Here is a 23928-nt window from a genome sequence, read left to right on the forward strand (position 1 = left end):
CAGCGCCACCCCGCCACCAAGACCACCAGCCTGACGGAGGCCACGCAGCATTCTGTCCCCCACCCCAGCGCCGCTCTGAAAGCCACTAACCCCCCCCACATCAAGCAGTCCACACTGTCCTCCCTTCTGATGAGAAAGCAGAGCCAGGCCTGCATTTCACATGGGGCAGCCCTTGAGGTTCCTGACGTGCGGCCTCTCTGCTTGTGTCCCAGCACAATGAGTGAGGTCTGCCGCCTCTCCCTCCCCCAACAGTCTCAAGGCTCTTCCTTTGCTCTGCAGCCTCAGCTGACCTGGGGACAGCTGCCCACCCCTCTCTGTGCCCTCCCTACGGAGTCCTGGCCCCATCCCAAACACACTCCCCCAGGCCGGTGAGGTCCCACGGACTGCCTGTGTGACACGGTGACAGAGACCCAGAAACTCATCAGTCTGCAGATCACCCCAAGAAGCGGGGGGTGGGGTGGGGCGCTTTAACAGGAGGCCACCTAAGGGGCACCTGGACTTCCCCTCTCAGGGCCGCATGTGGAAGGGAAGAGGGACAGAGTGGAGCTCATCCAGAGGCCTGCTCAGGTCTTGGTGATCACGTTCTCGGTGAATCCTGAGGAAGCCCAGACTTGGGAGGGGGCCCAGAGATCTGACCTCTGCAGGGAATGGAAAGGCTGCTGTGGGTAGAGTCCTAAGGGGATGGCCAGGACATGTGAGAAGCCACAGGATCTGACTCCAGCTCCAGAGAAGGGAAATGTGACACTGGGGCTGCCGGTCCATGGTTCCCCGAGGCCGTACATCCCCAACAGGAGCTGCAGGGAGGGGGTCGGGCCCAGCCCCGGTTTGTTCCCGGCGCTGCTCGAGGGCCCCGTCCTCCGGGACATATCCGTGGTGGTGAGGTGGGCCTGGTCTGGGGTGCAAAGGGGAATGTGGCTCCCTGGACAGGGCACCCACCTCTCCATAGGCAGGGGTTGTCTCAGGAGCGCCGTGAGGACGGTCTCCTGGTGGTAGTGCGCCAGCAGGAGGGTGCCCTCGATGAGGGGGCGCCGCACCTCCAGGTGATCCACCACGGGCAGCTGGACCAAGACGGCACCCAGGATCTCGGCCACCTGGGGAGGGGCGGGCATCACCGGCACAGCCTAGACGCCCATGGCCCGCTGCCCTCGCACACCCGCTGCCTGCACACCCCATCCCCAGCGCATCCTTTGGTCTGTTCCTAGATTTGATCAGGTTTTCTGTATGGAAGGAAGTACGCTCCAAGAAAATGGCCACGGGCCTCTAGTCCACTGTCCACTTACTAACGGGGCCACCTCCCTTGTGTCTTTCTCCTTTTAGAACTCCACTTCCTCCTCCAAACAACCAAGGGTTTAGGAAGCCCTTCTCAGCAAGTGTGCTGAGCCCTTGCTTGTCCCTCTAGCCTGGGTATACTGGACAGCACCACACCCTAAGTGGCCCAGCCACGGCTCTGCCACCTTGTCCTCCAGCTCCTTGGCCCGCATCTGGAGGAAGGTGCCTATCCAGGTGACGGAGGCCTTATCGTGCTGTAGGTCCATGGCCCCGATGTTCTCACAGAGCTTCTGGATGAGTGAGACCACCTCATCGCAGTTAAATTGCATGCAAGCCACCTAGGACCAGAGCAGACCACAGCTGGGATCCAGCTCTTTGCCCCAGCCCGTCACCACTGACAACCACCGTTCTTCTGCCTCACACCACAGCCCAGCCCAAGGCCTCCACTGTCTCTCAGACCACTGCAGGGGCTTCCTCCCCGCATCCTTGCCCAGCATCTCACACCAGCCCAATCGCCAACCTTCTCAGGACGTCACTCCTCTACCTCAAAGACTCAGAGCTCAGCTTGGCTTTCCAAGGCTTCTGGCATGTGCCCCCAAACTCTCCTACTCCTCTCTCCCCTGGCACCGCCCACCCCACTGAACCCTGCTCAGGAAGCTCCCCCAAAACGTTCCCCATCCTGTCTCTACTGCCCTGCAGCCCTCACTCGAAGTGCACCCTGAGCCAATCACCCTGAAGCATCCTCCCACCGCCCATAAGCCCCCTGCTTCAGAAAGCTGTCTCTGCCCCGCCCCCATCCCCAAGGCAGAAGTCACTCAGCTCCTCTGCCGAGTTTGTGGGGCTCTGGGCATTCAGCCCTTAGTGTGCCGGTGTGTGGTATTTGTGCAAGGCTCTGTGTTTAATTCCCTTTGGGCCCCTCCTCCCCCAGTGGTAGGCGGGGCCTATTAAGTACCTACTACATGCCAGGCACCATGGTAGGGATCTTTCATATTGTAGGTCCTTTAGGTACAGAGGGCATGAGTTGGACCAAAATCCACGGGGACTGTAACCTCCAGAGAAAGAGGAAGGCTGCCTGGCCAGAATGAGCAAAGTCCCATGCCCCAGAGATGGTCCGGGCGCCAGAGTGCAGCCCAGGAGCCGACCCCTCCTTCCCAGCTCATCACCTTGGCAATCCTAGAAGACGCACTGAAAATCTTCTCCACATCCAAGCTCTGGAGATCCTCCTTACATTTTGCAAGCTCCAGCTCCTTGGAAGGGCCCCATGAGGAGCAGGTCTGGCTTGCTGTTGGGAATATAATTTTAGACACTAGATTTAGACATTAGATCTAAAATATAATTTTAGATTAGAAGGACAAAGGGCCCATCCACAGGCCACATCGGGGTGGCCTCCTGGCCTGGCCCACAGGGCTACCTGGCTCTGCAGGCCTGAACCACACTTCAGTTTTTGGACATTCCATCCCTTCTTGTCTTTGCTCTCATTGTCCTTTCCCTCCAAACCACCTCTACACACAGCTCAGATGCCTGCTTTTCAGGAAGCCACCAGCCACCAAGCCAGAGGCGAGGTCTCCCGCTTTGAAGGTTACCATCCTGCATTCGCCTCTCAGTTCATCTCTGGCCACTTCTGTGTCCTTGGCATCTGTGAGCTGATCTTTTCCCAGTGAGGTCCCTTAGTACACAGGACATGCCCTCAGTGAGCTGTGCCAAACCAGTGAGCCTCTCCTTCTAGAAACTTCCATGGTTTCTGAGCGAGCTCTGCACCCTCTCCACCATCTCTACTGATCACCCTTGTTTGTTTACACAGAGAGGCCATGCTCCCCCCCCCAGGATAGTCCCACGGCTGACACCCCTGCTGTCAGACCTCCCCCTCAACCTCAATGTCCTGATTTCTCACCCTCCCCATACCATGAAGGTCCAGCAGGCTGGCCAGGACACTCATGGAGGCCATGCGGGTTCTTCTGTGGGAGTCACAGGTACAAGGGGCGATGAGTCCAACCAGCGTGCCAAACTGCCCCAGCTTCAGGGGGATCTGAGGGACAGGAGACTTCAAGGCTCACATCCTGTGTCCACTCACACACACACCTGGTGCTGCCCAGGGGCAGCGTCACTGGAAGCCAGAGAGAGTGAACCCTGCTGGAAAACACCCCAGTGGGGCCCCTAGAGACTCAGCAGGCAGGCCAGGACTGGAAGAGTCTGGCTCAGGACTTGGCCCTCTCGCTGCAGGCCCAGGTTCCGTATCAGCACACCTGCCCTGTTCCTGTAACTGAGCCCTGGGTTCAAATCTGGCCTCCCCAGCTCCCTAGCTCTGTTACCCAGCAGGGTTCTGAGTCTCACACCCTCATGCTCCTCATCTGTAAAGGGGAGAAAATCACAGTGCTTCCTCTTCCAGGAGATGTGGAGAATCATTCCGGAGAATCCAGACGATGCCTTCAGCACAGTGTTTGGCCCCAAACCTAGCATGAGTCTAGGGCCTGGCCTCTCTTTGTGGGGCTCAGACCTCCACCTGAATGCTGCCTCCAGACCACCAGGGGTGCACCTCATCTTGTTCTCACCATGCACCAGTCCCCTGACCTGAGGCCGTCCCCAGACCCCAGACCCCATGCCCCAGGGACCCCATCCTCCCCATGCCATCACTGAAAGCCAAGTCATCAAAGAGCATGAGGCCAACAAAGGAACCAAGAGATGTCTCATTGAGCCAGGTCAGAGAGTTAATCATCAACAAAAACACCTCATTGCTTTTCCAAGTTTCGTAGAACTTATAATTTCATAGTAGTTTACTGAGTAGATAGTCACTTTTGTAACCAATGGGATATTCATAAGTGTGTGTTCTTCTTCTTAAACAGGGCCCTCACTGCTGAATGAGCCTCAAGCCCCACTAGACTTGGATCCATGCTGAGCCACGTCCCGTCCCTCTCTTGCAGCCCGGAGCTCAGGGCTAGTTCCTCATGGGGCCTCCTCTGTCATTCCCAAACAAGAGAGCCTCTTTCCAAGGGACTCTTCAGGGAACAGAATTTGATTTCAGAAGTGTTCCCTCTTCTCATAAATAGAGACAGAAACTTTTTTGTGGGTGCCAGAGCCACAGGCTAGGGGCTCAGGGGCTCAGGGACTCACACAGACACCGATGCTTTGCACGTAGATCTGCATGAGATGAAGATGGAGGTTCATGGCCTTCTCCCGCTCCCCTTCTTTCTCTGACAAGATCCACTTTTCCAGAAGCTATGAGTAAGAGCCCAGAACACAGAATGGACAATTAAAACCCCAAGGCCAGCCTTTCCTGGCCAACTATTGGTTGCCTGATCTCTCCACTCAAAGTCTGACTTTGAGGGGTGTTGGGTGGCTCTGGACACTTCTGGTTCTCATTCCAGGAACCCTCATGAGGGACATGAAGCTGTGGGCAGAAAGGGTATCCCCACTATCCTCACCAAGATGGCGCCTGGCTGCTGTCTTTGGCCCTACTCCAAATGTTTGCCTGCAGGTCAAAGTCCAAGAGCATAGCCTGCCTTGCACTCCAGGGCCTAGATGTTCTTGTGCATAGTAACTGAGCTTAACAACACATGAAGCAAAACTATTACAACTGAAGAAAAAAGAAACAAATCCACAGCAAGAGTCAGAGATTTCAGTACCTCTTTTTTAGAAACTCACGGAAGAAGAAGACAGAAAATCAGGAAAGACAGGAAAAATTTGAACAGCGCTACCAACCAACTTGGCCTGATACTTATGAACACTCCATCCAACACAGTACACACATGCACACAGAACACTCTCCAAGATAGACCATACTGTGCAAACAACTAAGTCTGGGTTGATTTAAAAGGATTCAGATTATACAAAGTGTGTCCTCAGACCACACTGGCTTTAAGTTGAGAATCAAAAACAGGAAGACCTCTGGAAAATCTTCAACCATTGGGAAGTTCTAAACCCATGGGTTAAAGAAGAAATCAGAAGAGAAAGTAAAATGTACTTTGAATGGAAACAAAAGGAGAATACAATATATGAATATTTGTAGGATACAGCAGCAAAAAACAATCAGTAAACTCATACTATCTGCTCCTGATCACAAGACTTATTGTAATGTTACAGTAATCAAGATGGGATGACACTGGTGTAAAGATAGACAAATACATCAATGAAACAGAAGAAATGACAGCAATAGACCCACAAGGACATGGTCAGTTGCTTTTTGACAAAGACTCAAGGATAATTCAATGAAGAAAAGTCTTTCCAACAAATAGTACTGGTACAATGGGTTGTCTGTACATAAACAAACAAAGAAACAAACTTTGATCCATACCTCACAACACATACAAAACTGAACTCAAAATATATCCTAGACTTTCTTCTTAAACCTGAAACTACAATCTCTTAAAAAAGAATCTTTGTGACCTTAGGTTAGGCACAGATTTCTTAGAACATCAAAACTGTGATCCATAAAAGAAAACAAATGGTAAATTAGACTTTGTCAACATTTTAAAACTTCTGTTCTTCAAAAGACACATGAAATAAATGGAAACACAAGTCACAGACTGGGGGGAAATATTTGTAAATCATGTATCTGTCAAGGACTTGTATTCAGAATACATAAAACCTCTGAAAACTCAATAATAAGAAAGCAAATGGCCCAATTAAAAAGCAACTAGCCATACCTTTCAAAAATGCCAAGATTGTGGAAAATAAAAGAAAACTGGGGAATTGTTCCAGATTTAAGGAGATTACAGAGACGTGGAAATAAATGCACTGTGTAACCCAGCTTAGATCCTGTATTGGGAAAAGTCACTATAAAGGATATTACTGGGACAATTCATGAAATTTGAATATTAGCCAGAGATTAGAATTGTATCAACATTACAATTCCTGATTTAATCATTGTACTGTTGTTATACACGAAGGTGAGGTGTTCTTGTTCTTGATGTCTGCAACTAACTCTCCATGCTTCAAGAAGTGTGTGTGTGTAAAATAAGAAAAAGAAGGGAAGAGGATGAGAGAAAAGAAAATGGAACAAACTATTAAGAACTGTGACCCTGGATGAAGGGTACATAGGAGTTCTTTGTTCTATTCTTGCAACTTTATAGTATATCTGAAATTTTACTAAAATAAAATTATTGAAGCAATCTTAACACATACCCCTGTTTTCCACAGACCCTGGACCTCACACCAGCTCTCTGAGAGGGGTGGCCATCCCTAGTTCCTGGCCCTCTACCGAGGAACTCACGTGTACCATCTCCTGCAGCCCCTTGGGGTCCAGCTGCCTCTGCATAAGACCCTCCATCAACTGCTCCAAGGCATGCTTCGCATTCGCATACAGGGTCTATGGCCAAGAGAGGGGAGCACCGGGCAGCAATGAGGGGGTGTGCGCAGCCACCCACCACGACTCTGCAATGATCCATGCCACGGTTGAGAAGTATGAGGTGGTCTGAAAATCACCCTTTTACTTCTGCTCAGACTGGGTCATTCATACCTATAGTCTCATGTGACATATGAGACAATCTCTGAAGAAGAACCCATTTTACAAAGGAGGAAACTGAACGCCTAGAGTCCAGTTCTTCTGACTCCTCATCCAGGACCAGGACCTTAAGGCTGAGATGGCTACCTGTCCACAAAAGGTTTGTCCTCCTTCTCCACATTATTGCTGGGAAACAGCCATCTAGTCAGGAACTGCATTTCCCAGAACCTCTTTCATCTAGGCATACCATGTGACTATGTCCTGGCCAATCAAAGTGAGAAGTATGGCTCATAAATCCTCCATATTCTTTCTCTTCCTCTCCAGTACCCACAAGGGACCTTGAGCCACACACTGAAGATAGTCAGGCTTCTGTCAGCCAGGTTCCCCCAAAGAAGCAGCTCCATCTCCACCCCAACTGCCAAATGGACTTTACTTGAGTGAGAAATAAACTTTCTTCTTGTTAGATCATGGAGATTTTAGGGCTTAGCTGTTACAGCACCTAACATTGCCTTACACTAACTAATAAGGCCCACTGCACTTTGCTGCCTTTAACCACTCACAGGTGGTTTAGGAGGGTGGGCTCTCAGCACTGCCCGAGTTATCGTAAACTTTCAAGTCCTAACCTAGAAAATGAGGTGGCTCAGAGGGACATACCTGAATGGACTCATTATCCTCTGCTGGGGGTTGGAGAGAAATTACAGAATGAATACTGATATCCATCAGCTCATTGCTTTCCTCGGTGGAGTAGAATGGCTTCAGGTTGCTAAGGAAAGCAGTGACAAGAGGAGAGGTCAGAGGGTAGTTGAGACCGTGCCACCCCCACTGCACAGTTAGGATGCAGAGGCCTGTCACAGAACGAGGGAGAGGTTAGCCTCCCTGGTTGGGGGTGCAGGCATGCATCCTTCCCCACTCAATAGGATAGCAGGAGGGGCCCTGCATCTACCCAGCCACCAGAATCCAGTGACTGTGTCTGTGATTGATGGGGAGACCCAGAGGCCCAAGGCTAGCTCTCCGACTTGATGCCTGCTCTGAGCCTGTCCTTCTCCTGCTCAGAAGTCTTTCCTTGCTCCTCCCTGGCCATAACCACAGACTGCCTCCCAAGCTGGCCTGGCCCAAGGGTTTTCAAGTGATAACTGCACTGCCAGACCAAAAGCACCTTGGAGCTTCTTAGAAATGCAAACTCTCTGGCCCTACATCAGAGCTACTGAATCAAGAATTCCAAATGGAGCCCAGCCATCTGAGCTTTAGTGAACTTTCAGGGGTGGTAGCTGGTTGCTTGAAGCATACCAACTCATTCTTCTCCTATCCTGTCATCAATAGTTCTCAAGCCTAGGTGCATACTGGGGCCACCTACAGAAGCTCTGAGGTGCCCCAGGGCCACATCTGTGGTCCAGGGATCCTAACTGAAAGGTCCAGGGTGGAGTCAGGGTATTGGTATGTTTCACAGGTCCCCAGTTGGCTTGGTTGTGCCTCCAGGATTGGGAACCACCATTCCACTTAACTTTAAAACTCCTGCCCTGCAAGGAGGTGCTGTATTTTGCCCTGCTGGGAGCTTCCAGCTCCTACACAAATCCTGCTATTTTGTGGCAGATGCCAGCACGTTCTGATCACCCCTGTCATATCGACAAAATTGTATCTTGTCAGTAGCCCTCCCTTTTTCTGGTCTCAGATTTTTGTTCTTTTTATTCACCCAAAACCACTGTAATTCCTTCTGTATACACTCGCCTTACCGCTGAGGCCCCAAAGAGATGTTCATGAAATTTACTCAAAATCTGCCTATGTGCTAACTCTTAAGGGCACCGGGTGGGGGGAAGGGTGGGGGGGCCACAACAGATATTTCTGCTATGAGCCTAAATAATGCATCTGCCCCCACAGGTGCAGAATTCCTAGAGACCACCCAGCCCATTCAAATACTAATGCTACTCAACTTCTTCCCCCTTCCCTGCCAGCACTCAGTGGGAGCACTCCAGGAAGGCAAACCTGGGATATTATATCACTTTATATCACTTTGTATTGTAGTTTGTATCACTTTGTATTAACTATATCAGTGCTGTATCAATCAATAAATTCCTCGACCCAACTAAAAGGATGCCATCTCCCTGCTATCCTATTGAGTGTCATTATGCGATTTCTTGCTCAAAAAATACCCCCTTATGGACTGAAAAACAGCCAGTCACCTCCCAACCCAGGAGAAGAGCCCAACTTGAACTACTGCTGAGAATTAGGAAAAAGACCTGATGGAAGCAGACCCTATGTCCTAGGGCAGCCCACTGCCCCAAGTGCTGCCCCCAAAGCCCCTGCTACAGAGGCAGAGAGGCCAAGTAGGGGCGACCCTCCCCCTCAAGGAACACTGAGGGTGGTCTCAGTCTTTGGCCCCACCCTCTGAGACACCTGGGGCCAGAACAGAGGCCCAGCTCACCTTAGGTGTGAGAGGGCCTCCATGGCCATGGTCCGCACAGGAGACACCAGGCTGTCGGTGGGCTCTGCCTTGATGGTGGCCTGCCGGGCACAGCAGGGCAGTGAATGAAACATCCAGAGCCTGCCAGTGAAGGCAGTGAGCGTGGGGGCAGCGGCACCCCTCAGGCTGGTGCCCGGGGCCTAGCACTGTACAGGGTGCAGACACCCCCTACAATGTTCTCCCTTTTAAAGGATCACATGGCTGTTAGCATTTTAGGGGAGGCAGCAAAATCTGTTGTGGGAAGGAGTGGGGCTCTAGACAGGCCTGGGGGCTTCTCGCTCAGGCCTGCTGCCTCCTTGCTGTGTGTCCTTGGGCAAAAGGCTTCCCCTGCCTGAGCCATTATGTGTAAAACCAGGTCTGTTTCATGGGGCTGTGGCTGCCTGGTGTGAAGTGGCACATGGACAGATTCTGGCCCAGAGCGGGAGCAGGAGGTTCCCTCCCTCCTCGGGGCCTCCTGTTCCACCCACACCTCGCTTCCCTCAGGGTTGGCTTCAGTCACAGGGGCATACTTTCTAGGAGCCGCCGCAACCTTGGAGGGAGGGGGGAGGTCTGGGGCTGAAGGGCAGTGGCTGCCTGTACCTCCATCGCCTCCACCAAGGCTTCTAGCCCTCAGGCAGCTGACGTTTTCTAGAACTCACTGAAGCTCTGTGCAAAAAAAGCTTTTAAGACCTGTCTGCGGCTGAACCTGCCCCCTAAGTCCCTCCTGTGGAGAAACACAGGGGCTACAGAAGGGCAGAGCCAGTGAACCTCTGTCCCCCAGCCCTGAACCAGCCACCTTTGGGCACCACCAGATTCCTGGCCATCACACCCTTTGTCAGAGAGACAAATGTCACACTCAGAACCTTACAGGGGGATCGAAGCAGAATGGAGACAGGGAGGGGCTTCAGGAACCCTGCAGCCCCCTTGTTCCTCAGATACCCCGAGGAGCTCTGCAAACCTCTGGCCAAGGAGAAGCTGGCCAGCAGTTAGACCCAAAAACCGCCCAACACCAAGGAAGCCCCCTACCCAGCTTACAATTATAATGCCAGTAAGAGTCATCTTCTGGGCAAATTGAAAGTCTTCCAGGTCCTTGATGTTTTTGATGGCAGTGGTGACCTGCACCACACTCTTCATGAAGGCCATTTTGAGACAGGTGTCCTATTCCCAGACCAAGAAGAGAGAAAGGTTGGAGCAGGTTGTGAGTGAGCCCAAAGACCCCAAGCCACAGCCCTCATCGGGGAGGACCCTCCCTCCATGCCAAAGAAGAGACGTCCAGAGATGTCTCAGAGACATCTGAACGATGGCAGGCCTATTCTGTCCTTCAGCTCCCTTAACTGAGCTTCTGCCGTATGGCCAGAAGGCCAGCCAGGGGCCAGACAAGGCACAGCACTCTGGCGCCCTCTGAAAAACACCACCTCCCCGGCCCCCGACACCTGTGTCGAAGGACAGCTATGACCGTCTGTGGGCATCTTCCCTGGCCAAGGACCCCGAACCATGTGTGTTGCCACAGAGACAAAAGAAGTTGAGATAAAATTGTTTCTGCTTTTACAACATGGATGAGCTTTGAGGATGTTATGCTAAATGAAACAAGCCAGTCACAAAAAGGCAAATACTGTGTGAGCGCAGTTCCATAAGATTCCTGGGGTGCTGAACTTTTAGAGACAGGGAGTGTGGGTTGCCAGGGACCGGGGAGGGCAGCATGAGCATATGATCACCAGGTGCTTTTCCATTCCAATAAGATGAAGAGCTCTGCAGACAGCTGCTGGGGACAGTCACACAGCAACGTGAATGTCCTTAATCCCGCAGAAGCATGATTATCATGGCAGATTTTATGGCATGTGTATCTGACCACAGTTTTAAAAACAATAATGAAACAATTTTTGCTTTATTCTGTGTTTCTGCCTCCTTGCCCTTCCAAGAAAGCAGCAAGTCCCTCTGCCTCCCTGAGGACATTCCCACTTCTTATCCCTTGTTAAAGGGCTTCGGTCAGATGTCAGGAGGGGAGGGGGCAGAGGGAGTGAGCGAGGCTGGGAAGGCGGGGGGGAGGTCTATCCTGTGACTTCTGGGACCAACACTCACCTGCCCACCAGCATTGTGGGGGAAGGCTGTCCGCCCCCCGCCCCAACTTCCCTCCACACCAGAGAACAGCACAGTTTGAGGCAATGGGTTTCCCAAAAGCTGGGAGTTGGGTGGGACTCCTGGCTGTCTGCTGGGTGGGGATGGGTGCTCAGATAGTGAAGCAGGAGACTCTGCCGGACTGGCTCGGATGTGGGGGTGTGGCACGTGGGGTTACCTGGCAGCTGCTGGAGTAGTGATGAATGATCTTAGCTGTGATGGGGTTGTCCACGTGGGTGAGGAGCAGCTGGGGGTGACAGTACGAGGCCACGCAGCTGTACATCACCATGAGGGCGCTCTTCACTGTCTCCCGCCTCCAGGGGTGGTCCTTCTGCGAGCCCAGTGAAAAGAGGAAGAACCACTGGATATGCATGAGGGAAGGGCGGGGGGGTCTGCTCAACTTGCCCTTCTGAGAGGGAGCAGGGCCACCCTGGCTGCAAGTGGATGGTCTCTGGTCACGTGGCCAAAGGAGCCGTAGAGTCAGCAGAAATGGCTTTCCGGGTGCCTGAAATGCTCATTCATCCGATGTACCTTTATTGAGCACCTACTATTTGCCAGGCACTGGGGACACAGCGGGGAACCACTCACACCAGGGCCCACCCCCACAGAAGATTCAGTCCAGCAAGATGCCAGCAGCACCCATTCACTGGGAGCAGGTGGTCTGTGGGGACACGGCTAAACAGAGGCCACCTGTACACTCCTTCATAGCTTCACCTGCCAGGCTCTTGCTCTGGGCCATGGTCTCTCGTGATATCAAGAATCCAGTGGGAACAAGCCTGGGATGAGGTGTTATAGGGCCACCAAACCCATCATGGAGGGTGGGCAGGGGTGCTTGGGGCTCTGTGTCCTGTGGCAGAGAGGGGCAGCCTCCAGAGGCCAGCCCACGGCTTCCCCGCGGCCAGCGGCATGTCCTCCGACAAGCTGCAGCGTCCTCTCCTAAGGACAGTGGGCCTGACAGCCCCTCCACCCCAGTACACTGATTCACTGAGGCCGAGCTCCCAGCATGACCGAAGAGGCCACTGAGCTCTACATGAGCAGCTTCTTCAGCTCCACTGGGGCTGTGTGAGGCCTGCATCCCCTCCAGCACCCAGAGGGAGACTCGCCGCTGCTCTGAGGAGCCCACATCGGGATTCCCTTTGTAGTGTCTGGATCCTGAAAAGGCCCACCTCGTGTTCTTTAGATTATCCAAGGGCTTTGTGGGAGGGGCTGATTCTAAGGGCAGTTTGGTCTTGAGACCCAGCAAGGACCTCGGCTGAGTGCTGAAGGCACTGGTCTATGAGGCCCCTAGAGACTGGGGACTGGGGAGCGAGGGTGACTCACTCGCCAAGCGCCAATCTGCCAAGACTGCTCCGACTCCTGGATCCTCTCCTCGAAGTCATGGAGCACATTCAGCACTGTCTTCACCTGGCCGCGGGCACACAGGCCAAAGCACAGAATCACGCCCTGCAGGAAGACCCGGCTGGCTGGAGCGAGGGCGGGGGGCCGAGGCCACAGGAGGACCCCCACCCCTGCACATACGTATACACATGGCACACACACACACCAGTAGACACACAGGCATGCGTGCACTCACGCACACTCAAGCATGCCTAGGCCCATAACCCCCTAGGGTCAGAGGAGTCTGCTGCACAGGAAGGGGCTGCAGGGCCCCCTCACCTCCCGGTCAAAGTCATTGCCATAGTCTGTCTTGTACAACAGCTCCAGCAGCAGCAGCACCTCCACCTTGTCGGCCTCCAGGCCTGTGGCCAGCGTGAAGCCGAGGGCCCGATACAGAAAGCCCTGGAAAGGCAAGGGACAAAGGGAGCCTCAGCCTCTCGGCTCTGCTTGCCAGGGGTCACCTCCATGGGGGCCCCCTACCCCCGACACTCTAGATTGTCTGTTTCAATGCGCAGATACCTACGCATTTCGTAGAGTCTTTGAAATAAACATTCAGGTGTTCTGGAGTGTTTTATATTATAAACAAGCGTTTGTGAGGGTGTGGCACCTGGGGTTACCTGGCAGCTGCTGGAGTAGCGATGAATGATCTTAGCGGTGTACTATAAACACGAACGTATTCTAAACGCTGAGGGCCAAATTTCCTTCCTATAGAGGTTGAATGAATTTCCCCTCACACTAACAAATTAAAGAGCACCTGGGGACAAGCTGTGCTGAGTGCCCTTGCACATTGTCACCATCTGGTCTCTGAATCCCCGCCTGTGTTCTTTGCCCATTTCCCATTGACTTATTCTTCCTGTTTTCCTTTTAGCTCGTAAGAGCCTCAGGTGTGTATATGGAGAAACCACAAGAACAAACATGTCTTGTTTCACTTAACCCACATAGCAACGGTAGATACGGTAGATACGGTTGCTGTTTTGCGAGATGGAAATGCAAGTGGGCGGTGGTAGAACCGGGATTTTTAAATCAAACGTTGTCTGGGGCGCCTGGTGTGGTGCCTCAGTGGGTTGAGCATCTGACCTTCAGTTTCAGCTCACGTTCTGGTTTTGGGATCATGAGATCGAGCCCTTCATTGGGCTCTGAGCTCAAGCACAGAGTCTGCCTGAGGATTCTCCCTCTCCCTCTGCCCCTCCACCTGCTCCCTCAAAATTAATCAATCAATAAAGTCTTCAAAAAAAAAAAAAATCACGCATCATCCCAGGCTCCTTTCTTAAGGATCACATACCAGAAGCCTCAACCAGCAGATCACTCCATTGCTGTATTTCTCCCAAGGGTCTCTGTTCCTTTTTAATTTTACTTATTGCAACTTCTTTTGTCACACAGAAAACATTCACTTTCACAGAGCAAAGTTGTTTCCTTTATGTATATGAAGGCCCCTTCTGTGTCAAGCTTAAAAGCTATTTGTTGATGTACTCTGGTCATTCACAGTTTTCTTTCATTTGGTACACTTCAATCTTTGATCCATCCCGAGAGAGTAAATCCCTCCTTCGTGAGCTTTATTGTCAATATGTTCTGAGCCATTCTCTTAGACTCGTTCATTCAGGTGAACTTGGAAATAATCTAGTTGAATTCCATAAAATTGTCCAATGTCCACAAAAACTCCTTTTGGGGACGTGACAGGGAAGTACCTTGTACCGCAGGTTAATTTGAACAACGTGGGTGCCTTTCCAACATGGAGACTTCCCATCCGAAAGCAAAAGATGTGTCAATGTCATTTCGTTTCTCTCATTGTTCCTGCACCTCCTTGTCATTTCGTGCTCCTACGCTGGTTCCACATACGTCACTTCATCAATAATGTCTTCAATTACATGTTTACGTTGTGTCGCTACTTGGAATGGGATCTTTTTTCACTATATCATATTTTTGTTTTATTTGTTTCTGGGAAAGAGAATGATTTCTGCATATCAGTTTTGGGAGAAGATTGGCTCTGACAACAGGGGCTGCAATTCTGGAAGCTACTGGGGGCCACCTTGCTTCTACAGGGAGGTGCTGGCTGAGCGATGAAGAGACAGGAGGGTCCTGGTGAAGTTCCCTGAGCCGCTGTATCCAACTGTGCCTTCTTGAGTTTTCTAAGCCAGTAAAATCCTGCTTACTGATTTACTTTCCCTAAGCAAGGTGAATAATGGCAATACGGTTGAATTCTTTAAATACTACATAATTTTTCTTTTTTCTTTTCATTTTTAAAAAGATTTTATTTATTTATTTGACAGAGAGAGAGAGAGGGAGAGAGAAAGAGAGAGACCACAAGTAGGCAGAGAGGCAGGCAGAGAGAGAGAGTGAAGCAGGCTCTCTGCTGAGCAGAGAGCCCGATGTGGGACTCTATCCCAGGACCCCGAGATCATGACCTGAGCCGAAGGCAGACGACGCTTAACCCATGGAGCCACCCAGGAGCCCCTTTTCTTTTCTTTTTAAAGGGACCCAGACCCCCACATGCAGCCCCTCATTGGATGTGTCTGGAATCTTGGAAGCTTGACTGCCCTACGTTCTGTTATAAAGGAACCTCGAGAGGCTCCAGCAAGGGAGAGCAGCTATTTGCATGCCCTTGACCCAGCAACCTTGTTCCTCCTCTATGGAGCAAGGTCATCTTCTTGGATCAGGCAGGCAGCTTCAGGAGAGACACGCATGGAGCTGTGAGGGAGGACGGGGATACCCAGTTAGCCAGGCGGACAGCCTGAATCAACCCCGGCGACCAATGGGGTGACAGATGTCCCAGCCAGATCACCCTCACATCCTATGTACAACTTTCTTCCAAATGGACATCGGTCCTTATATTGACATTGAATAAAATCTTAAGCCTACACATGTATGTTTAGCTATAGAGGAGTCTCTATAAGACAGCCCTGCTTTTTTGTTATTTTACCTACTCACCTATCCAGGCTATCTTTTGGAACAAACATAATTTTTGGTTGACACCTGTAAGAAGCTTTCCTTAGACAGCTCTTTGAAATATAGTTCACATACCATAAAATTAACCCACTTAACGTTGACGGATTCAGTGGTCTATTCACAGAGTTGCGCAACCATCAGCACAACCTAAACCTAGAACATTTGGATCACTACCCTCCCCCCATGAAAGAAATCTCAGACCTCTAACAGTCACTGCACATTTCCTGCAGCCTCTTACACCCACTAATCTTTCTCTCTCTACAAAGATGTCTATTCTGGACATTATAAGTAGACAAAATCATATAGTATGTGGGGTTTGGGTTCCTTTGCATCTGGCTTCTGTCACTTAGCATGATGTCTCCAAGGGTCAATCTTTCTGTACCATAAATCAGTACTTCGTTCCTTTTAACGGTTGAATAATAGTCCATTGTACAGATAGACCACATTTTGTTTATCCTTTTGTCCACTGGCGGGCATCTGGGTTGCTTCTACTTTTTGGCTATGTGAATAACACTACAGTGAATATTTATGTATGAGTTTTTGTATGGATGTATGTTTCCGTTTCCCCTGGGCATATACAACTCAGAGCAGAATTCCTGGGTTATATGGTAACTCTGTATTTAACACTTCCAGGAACTGGCTTTCCATTCCCATCGGCAGTATATAAGTGTTTGCACTTCTCTACATTTTTACCAACACTTGTTATTATCTTTTGTATTATAGCCATCCTAGTGGGTGTGAGGAAGTATGTCCCTGCGGCTTTGATTTGCATTTTCCCTAATGGTGATAATCTTGAACATTTTTTCCTGTGCTTATTCACCATGTATGTACCTTCTTCAAAATATCTATTCATATCATTTGCCCATTTCTGAACTGGCTTGTTTTTTTGTTATTGAGTGAGAAGAGCTCTTCATATATTCTAGATACAAGTCCCTTACCAAGGACTTAATTTGCAAATATTTTCTCTCATGCCAAGGGTTGTTTTTTCGTTTTCTTGATGGTTTGATTTTCAGCATAAGAGTTTTTCTTTCTGATGATGTTCAAGTTATCTATATTTTCTTTCTTCACTCATGCTTTTGGTGCCATATCTAAGGCTTTGCACAAAATCAGCTGACAGCAAATGTGAGGTTTATTTCTGTACTTTCTATTCTTTTTTTTTTTTTCTATTACATCAATCTGTCTGCCCATCCTTATGCCAGTACTATGTTGTCTTGTTTACTGCAGTTGTGTGAAGCAGTCTTGAAATTGCAAAACTTGAGTCCTCCAACTTTGGTCTTTCTCTTAATCATAATTACGTTGGCCATTCTGGGTCCCTTGTATTCCCAAATGGATTGTTAGGATCAGCTTGTCAATCTCTAAAAAAAAAAAAAAAGAAAGAAAGAAAGAAAGGAAGGAAGGAAGGAAGGAGTGTGGCTGGGAGTGACAGAGGGAGGGAGGGAAAGGGAAGGGAAGAAGGCAGGCAGGCAGACAGGTGGACAGGCAGACAAACCAGCTAGGGTTCATGACAAGGATCACAATGAATCTGTAGAGACATTTGCGGAGTATGCCATCTTGACCATATCGCCTTCCAATCTGAGAACATGGATCCTTTCCATTAACTGAGACCTTCTCTAATTTCTATCAATAATGTTCATAGTATTATAAAGACAATGAATGAAATACACATGTGACCATGAGCCAGGAGCTGGATGGGTCAAGTGTACACAACGACATCCCGCAATCTGCCAGTGGGATTGGGGACAGTTGAAGGTCGTGCTCCAAACCTCAGCTTGCTCGCTCTTTCTTTGTCCCTTCCTGACCTCATCATCTTCACGTCCAAGCTAGAACTCAGCACGCCCTTTAGCCTTCTGTGGTTCAGTGTCATCCCCATCATTTTCACCATTTGTCAAAACCTGTTCAGACGTCTCGATTCTTGCCTATTGGACTCCGCTAGGAGACCACATCAGGTGGAGAGCAAAGTGAGAGGATCGGGAATCTGGCTACTGGAGAAGAGATCCCCCAGCTTCAACACAGCAGTTTCTTAAAGAAAAACAAAACAGAACAAGACACAAAAACCCACTGGCCTAGACCACCCATGTCTCCTCACAGGACCCCGTAGACAGCCACGGGTGCAGCTGGTCTCACACACAGTGCGAGCCTCCATCCCACCATCCCTGGAGGCCCTTCCCTGTCTTAACGGTCCTGACACTGAGCACAAACCTTTTCCAGGGAGGGGCTGTCGAAGCTTTCGATCTGGTTGTTCAGCTCCTTGCTCAGACGCAAGCTCCAATTGGAACCTCGGGTCTTCTTAAGGGAATTTCTCAGAAACTGAGGAGGCAGAAGATGTCACTGGGCAATGCCATATGTCCCCAGTCCTGTTCTCTCCCAAGCTCCAGGAGCACTGTGTGATCTTGAGCAGTGACTCCCCCTCTCTAACCCTCTTCCCCAATCTCTAGATTGCTCCACCCATCGAACCCTGACCCAGTGCTAACATTCTGGGGGCCTGGGAAACAGCTGTGGTTTGGGGGCTGGAAGGAGGAGGTCACCCCTATGCTGCTTTCCTGAACACTTGGTCCCTGAGGATAGAAGGCTCTCTGTTCTCCTTTGCTAATGGATACAGCTGTAGACATGCTTGGCACCCTCCACCCCAAGTTTTCTTGGGGGTGTCCTTTAGGGACTCCTGAACTCTCCACACATCAACCCCACCAAGGGGCCTGCCATGCACTCCTCCTCTTGCTCCCGACCCAACCTCAGCAAGCAGGATCAAGTCTTTACCTGAATCAGCTTGTCCTCCCAAGTTTTCTGATTCCAAGTAAACTCAGTATGTTCTGCAGAAAGAAGGTCCACACCTGCGGACTTCTTCAGCTGCTCCCCTCTGGGTCAGCCTCCTTAGTCAGGCATTCAAAGCCCTCCATGCATGGTCTCAGCACATGCTGCATTTCCCTCCCCGCTTCCCCAAAGACCCAAATAGGCCTCACGGGTCTACCCTGAGCTTTGGTTCTTGCTGCTCAGTCCCTGTGATTAGTACTCCAGCATGCACACTAAGAGAGGAGCTGACTTGGGTTTGGTGCCCTGGATGCCTCACCTTCCAGGTACTTGACCAGCAGTGGGATCTCCAGCTCCCACATGTCAGCCATGGAGGGAGCAATGCTCTGTCTCAGGGTCCTCAGGAGGTTGAGCATGGCTATCCCTCGGCCCTCCCCCTTATAGGGGGATGACATCAGCACCTGGGGAGCACCAAGACTCCAGTGGGGGCCTGCCCCAAGCTGGGCAGTGCCAGGCATTTTGTTCCCAGAAAGAAGAAGAGGGGTAAGATAGTGGGCTTTCTCCCCACCCCAGGCTTCCACGGGGTGTGGATTAGCGCCCATAGTCAACATAAGGAGGAAATCCGGGGCACCCGCGTGGCTCAGTCATTTAAGCGTTTGACTCTTAGGTCATGATCTCAGGGTCATGAGATCGAGCTCCACGTCAGGTTCTGTGCTGGGTATGGAGTCTGCTTGGGATTCTCTCTCTTCCTCTCCCTTTGCCCCTCTCCCCACTCTCTCTCTCCCCCTAATAAAAAACTAAAAAAAAAAAAAAAAAAGAGGAGGACGAGAAGGCACAGGTAAATGCCTATGAAGGACCCCTGGGGGCAGGCAGGCCATTGGCAGTGTCCTGGAGTTGTTTAGGGGCTGCTCAAAGAATGAGCAGAGGAATCCAGGAGCATGTCCTCACCAGGTCCCAGGGCATCCGAACACACTGCCGATGCCACGTCTACCCAAGAGGAATGAAAGGGACCCAGAAAGCTCTGTCCTCCCAAGTGTCTAGCTCCCTCCTCCCACTGGAGACTTCAGGAATTAGGAGCTCAAGGGAGGGGGGCCATAGGCAATGGCCTCAGTCAGGCCAGGGCATAGCCTGGGGGAGCCACTCACCAGGAGACGGGCCAAGAGTTTCTGGGGTGCAGGAAGGTCCACTGAGGAAGAAGGAGACGTGAACCTACTCCAGTTGCCCAGTTCATACCAGGACGGGTCCCCAGACCCCTAGGGCCCGTGCCCCTGAGAAGGGCTCTGCCCTGGAAGGTACTTCCCCAACATCAACCCATTGCCCCCAGAACAGAAAATGGGTTAGCACAGGGACCACTGATATGTCCATAAGGAACCTCATTTTCATTGGTTTAGCCTGGGACGAGGAGAGAATCAATGACATCATTAGAAGATGTCAGGGGGCGGCCTAGCCCAGAGTCCAGGTAAGGACATGAAGAAGACCCTCCCCCCCATTTGCCATCCCTGGGTCCTGAAAGGCTCCTAAAACCATACCCACCACCAGCAACGCCCATCCAGCAAAGCTCCAGGCCCATGTGAACAGCTCCCTTGGAAGAGCAGTGTCACCCCTCTGTTGGGGGAGGGGAACTCGGGGAATGAACCGCCAAAGCAGGTTTGCACAATTTTAACACATCCTCAGACACAGTAAGGATGGGCCTTCGGCCTGGCTGGCTGGGATCCCGGCGGCTTCCTGGAAATAGCAGAGCGGCTACTTCCCGGGACACCAGTAGTCCACCGGCCCTATCTCACAGGCTATGGCAGGGAGGCTGCCCACCGTGCCTGCTCTTGCCGGCCACGCTGGCCTCCACGTCCTTGGTGTGGAGCTGGCGTTCTGCCAGGTTTGTGAGGCTGATGCAGATGGGGGTCAAGGCCTCCGTGTAATCCGTCTCCATGATATAGCACAGGAGCCTCAGCCAAAACTCCTGGGTTGGGGAGCAGGGAGGAGGAAGCGTTAGCTGGGGCACCCACGGCCGAGTAGGAGCCCCATCTCGCTGCTGCACAGCTCACCTGCTCTAAGCAGCGGCTCGACAGATTGGAACTCCCATTACCCTCCTCAGTACTTCTGGTCTTAAGATAGACTGCCCCCCGGACAGGGAGCATCTAGCCCGAGGCCTCACTTAAAGGACAGTGATCCCCTCCTTGTGCTATGATGGCAATTTTTTTCTACTTTTCTTTGCTACATCACAGTGCGTTGCCATGAAAAGTTGGCACATTTGTTCCTCCTTCAGCCTGTGTCCTCCTTGGGGTTATACTGAGCTCTTTGAGCATATGGCCTTCATGTCTTCATAGTAGGAACTCACTGGATGCTTGTGGAATTAATCCATTAAAATTATCTCTGCACACACACACACACACAAACACACACACACCTAGACTGACGGGGCTTTAAGGAAATTGACACATTACCTGCTCTAAGTCAATGGATACATACTGAGACCCACTGTGTGCCAGGCACTGCCTTAGCCTCTGGGACACTAAGTTCCCACCAAGGACCCAGCTCTGGAACCAGATCTTCAAGAACAAGAGCTCAGGCAATAGGAAGATGAGGGGCCCCTCCAGACATCCCAGACAGTGGGAATGGGAGAAGCAAGAGCGCAGAACCCTGGGCATGCCCCATCCTCCCTGGAGCCCGGGGCACAGGGAGCATGCAAGCCAAACTGTCAGCTGCAGGGGCCCCACCCAGGGGGCAGCCCCACACAGGGGGCTGGCTGCAGGGGTGTGGGTCACACTCACATTGGTCATCCCACTGACGGAAGAGGTTATGATCTTCACGGTGTCCATGGTGACTTTGTGGACCATCTTCTCCTCCAGGTCCCTCTGATAAAAGCTCTCTCGGTGATTTGTCTGGAAACCAGAACCGAGGGGGTCCCAACTCTTGGGCTGGCAGGGGCTTGCTGCAATCTCGGGCATGGTCTCCTCACGCCTCTGAGGCTCAATGCCCAGATACTGGGTCTCCAGGGTTTTCTAGATGTACTGCCCACACCTCTACCTACAGCTTACCGTGAGCCCAGGCACTGGTGTCCTGAACGTAGAGATGGGAGCAGAATCAAGCATGGGGGCAGCAAGGAGATTCTTCCCTGAGGCTCTGGAAACTACTTCCCAAGACCAACTGCACCATGGTCTGCCTATCAGGGCCACTCACCAGCTTGTAGGTGGACAGAGTCAGCTGCACGGACACGTACTTCAGGCCCCAGCCTTTGATCCTGTCCTGGTAGCCAGACAGAGCCAACTGGCCGATGATGCGGAGAATAGCCATCCTCACCTGAGGGGACAGGACGGTGGACATACAGGAATTGGGGCGGGCTCCATGGTGGGGAGGCTCTGCACCTAACTCCCAATGTTGGCCCATGAAGCAGCTAGGAATTCAGAGTGCTCAGGGTGGGAAGAGGCCTCAGAGGCAGTAGCCCACTCCGTCCACCACCCCCTGCCCCATCCAGAGAATCTCACTGGGCAGCATGACCAGCCAGGAGCCTTATCTCCGATCTCAGGCAGCCCTGTTGGGGACAGCCTGACTCTTACCCAGGGCTCCCCAGGCTTGGGCTCAGGCTTGCTATATGGGCTGGCTGTCCTCTCTTGACAGCCTGCACATTTTTGAGAACAGCTCTGCCTAAATCTCCAGCCCAAACCCCTCCCCCACCCCATCTCACGCCCTCTCCCGTCAGTGCAGACCCTCGCCTTCCTGGACCTCCCCTCCCCAGGGGCCATGCAGCAGCGGCCTGCAGAGCCTACAACCAGAACTGAAGCTACATTGCAAGGTGGCCGTGGCTCCAGCGCAGTCTGGACTGTGGGGTTTTTTAGCCTTTATTTGCTATGTGGGCTGGCTGTCCTCTCTTGAGGACAGGGTGTCTCCCTCTGCTGCCTTGTTCAAATGCAATAAAGGTTTTACAAAACCCTTGGGCAACCCCGCAGCTCTGGATGAAACCAGATTCACTCCGCCTCTCCTCCATCCAGGATGGTGTCTGAGCTCCTTCATTGGGAAACTCTGGGTCCTCGACGCGAGCAAGTGTCTCAGGAGCAGGACCACAGCTCGGGGGGCACCTGTCCTCAGCCCTGCTCAGTGCTGGCTGGGAGGCTAGGCTTCCCATCAGAGAGCCGGCGGCATGTGGCCCCTGCCCACAGAGTGGGAGAGGAGTGAAGGCCACCCACGGGACCTCCCTCTGCTTCCCCGCAGAGTGTCCCAAACACCAGCCCCTTCCAGGTCTCTGCCCTGTTACCTTGAAGCGGGTGTCAGAGAGGGTGTTCTTGACAACCCGGATGGCCAGGCAGATGGTCCTGATATTCATTCTGGGCTCTGAAAGAGGAAAACCAGCCTGGAGGGCCACCAGCCCCAGAGCTGGGCTCTCAGGAGATGCCTGGGAGTAGTGAGACTCCCAGAGCACCAGGCACACCGGCCACCTTCCCCCCAGAGCCAGGCGTCAGGTGGCTTGGGCCTCCTGAGAGCCTCTGACTGCCACCACGGCTCAGGGACACCTCCCTCGGAAGCTTCTCTGGCCACCTCCTCATCCTTTCAACCTGTCCCACCCCACCTGGCCGGGGAGGGCTTTGTTTCTGTGCCTCAGTCCCTTGGCCTCTGCTTTGTGATCCTCTTCAGAACCCAGGTGGACTGTCCTAGAGAGCATGTCTCCACCTGCAAGTCCTTCAGGGCGGCACCCAGGGCCAGGCACGCACAGGCATGGGCACAGGCTGCAAAGCACAGCAGGGCAGAGGCTGCTGCGTTCAAAACTTGTGTCGGCCACATCCTAGCCATGTGACCTCAGGTGAACGCCTCAGCCCCCACTGCCTCAGTTTCCCTACCTTTAAAGTATGGATAATATTAGGGTGCTGGGTGGCTCAGTCAGCTAAGCATCTGCCTTCAACTCAGGTCATGATCCCGGGGTCCTGGGATCAAGTCCCAGGTGGGGCTCCCACCTGGGACCGGCGGGGGGGGGGGAGTCTGCTTCTTTCTCTGCCCCTCCCCCCCACTCATGCTTGATCTCACGTGCATACGTGCATAGGCACAAAAGTAAATGAAATCTTTTTTAAAAATGTGGCCCATAATAGTACTTCTCTCACAGAGCTTCTGTAAGCAATAATGAGCCAACACAGTGCTTGGCACACAAGGAAGTACTTCGTAAGTGTTTGTGAGTCATAGATCCGACGACGGCCGATTCAGGGAGGAGGAAGATTAAGAGAGGTAAGAAAGAACCATGAGAAGGTTTTGGAGAGGTCCAGTAGGGACAGAATTACAGTCAGATGCTCAACTTGACACTAGACTCCAGGCTAGAGATTTCTACAGGTCAACGGTGGTGGAAGAAAGAGAGGGAAGGAGACCAAGGGGAAGGTAGCAAGTCATCGCGCACTAAGGAACCATGATACAGTCTTGAGTTTTTTAATCTGCAAAGTAGAAACCTGCTTCTGATCTTAAAAAGAGTATATGCTCATTGCAAAATCAAAATAAAAGATAACCTCCCTAAGCTCATTTATGCAAAAATAACCACAGATTCCTTGCAAGTAACCAAGGTCATGCTACATACACTGTTCCCAAACCGTGCTGATGTGCTCAACAGGGAGGCCATCCTGTCCACAAAAAA

At 51.8% G+C, this 23928-nt stretch overlaps 1 protein-coding gene across 1 annotated transcript in view; it reads right to left on the minus strand.

Annotated features, from left to right (window-relative positions):
• MROH2A (maestro heat like repeat family member 2A) overlaps positions 1-23928 on the minus strand; it is a 44258-nt gene that overhangs the window by 8532 nt on the left and 11798 nt on the right. Inside the window, exons 12-31 of the mRNA XM_045066801.1 lie at positions 22573-22649; positions 21501-21620; positions 21092-21202; positions 20133-20280; positions 19469-19509; positions 18643-18784; positions 18333-18385; positions 17778-17885; positions 12915-13037; positions 12579-12701; positions 11437-11589; positions 10179-10301; positions 9126-9205; positions 7361-7469; positions 6476-6571; positions 4378-4482; positions 3172-3295; positions 2433-2551; positions 1455-1607; positions 937-1091 (exon numbers count right to left, since the gene is read on the minus strand). Of these exons, the coding sequence (XP_044922736.1) occupies positions 937-1091; positions 1455-1607; positions 2433-2551; positions 3172-3295; positions 4378-4482; positions 6476-6571; positions 7361-7469; positions 9126-9205; positions 10179-10301; positions 11437-11589; positions 12579-12701; positions 12915-13037; positions 17778-17885; positions 18333-18385; positions 18643-18784; positions 19469-19509; positions 20133-20280; positions 21092-21202; positions 21501-21620; positions 22573-22649 (2263 nt within the window). The remainder of the gene's footprint in view (positions 1-936; positions 1092-1454; positions 1608-2432; positions 2552-3171; positions 3296-4377; positions 4483-6475; positions 6572-7360; positions 7470-9125; positions 9206-10178; positions 10302-11436; positions 11590-12578; positions 12702-12914; positions 13038-17777; positions 17886-18332; positions 18386-18642; positions 18785-19468; positions 19510-20132; positions 20281-21091; positions 21203-21500; positions 21621-22572; positions 22650-23928) is intronic.

This window comes from Mustela putorius, unplaced genomic scaffold (genome assembly GCF_011764305.1).
Source record: "Mustela putorius furo isolate JIRA1106 unplaced genomic scaffold, ASM1176430v1.1 tig00003869_pilon_pilon_pilon, whole genome shotgun sequence".
In the NCBI taxonomy this organism is placed as follows: Eukaryota; Metazoa; Chordata; class Mammalia; order Carnivora; family Mustelidae; genus Mustela; species Mustela putorius.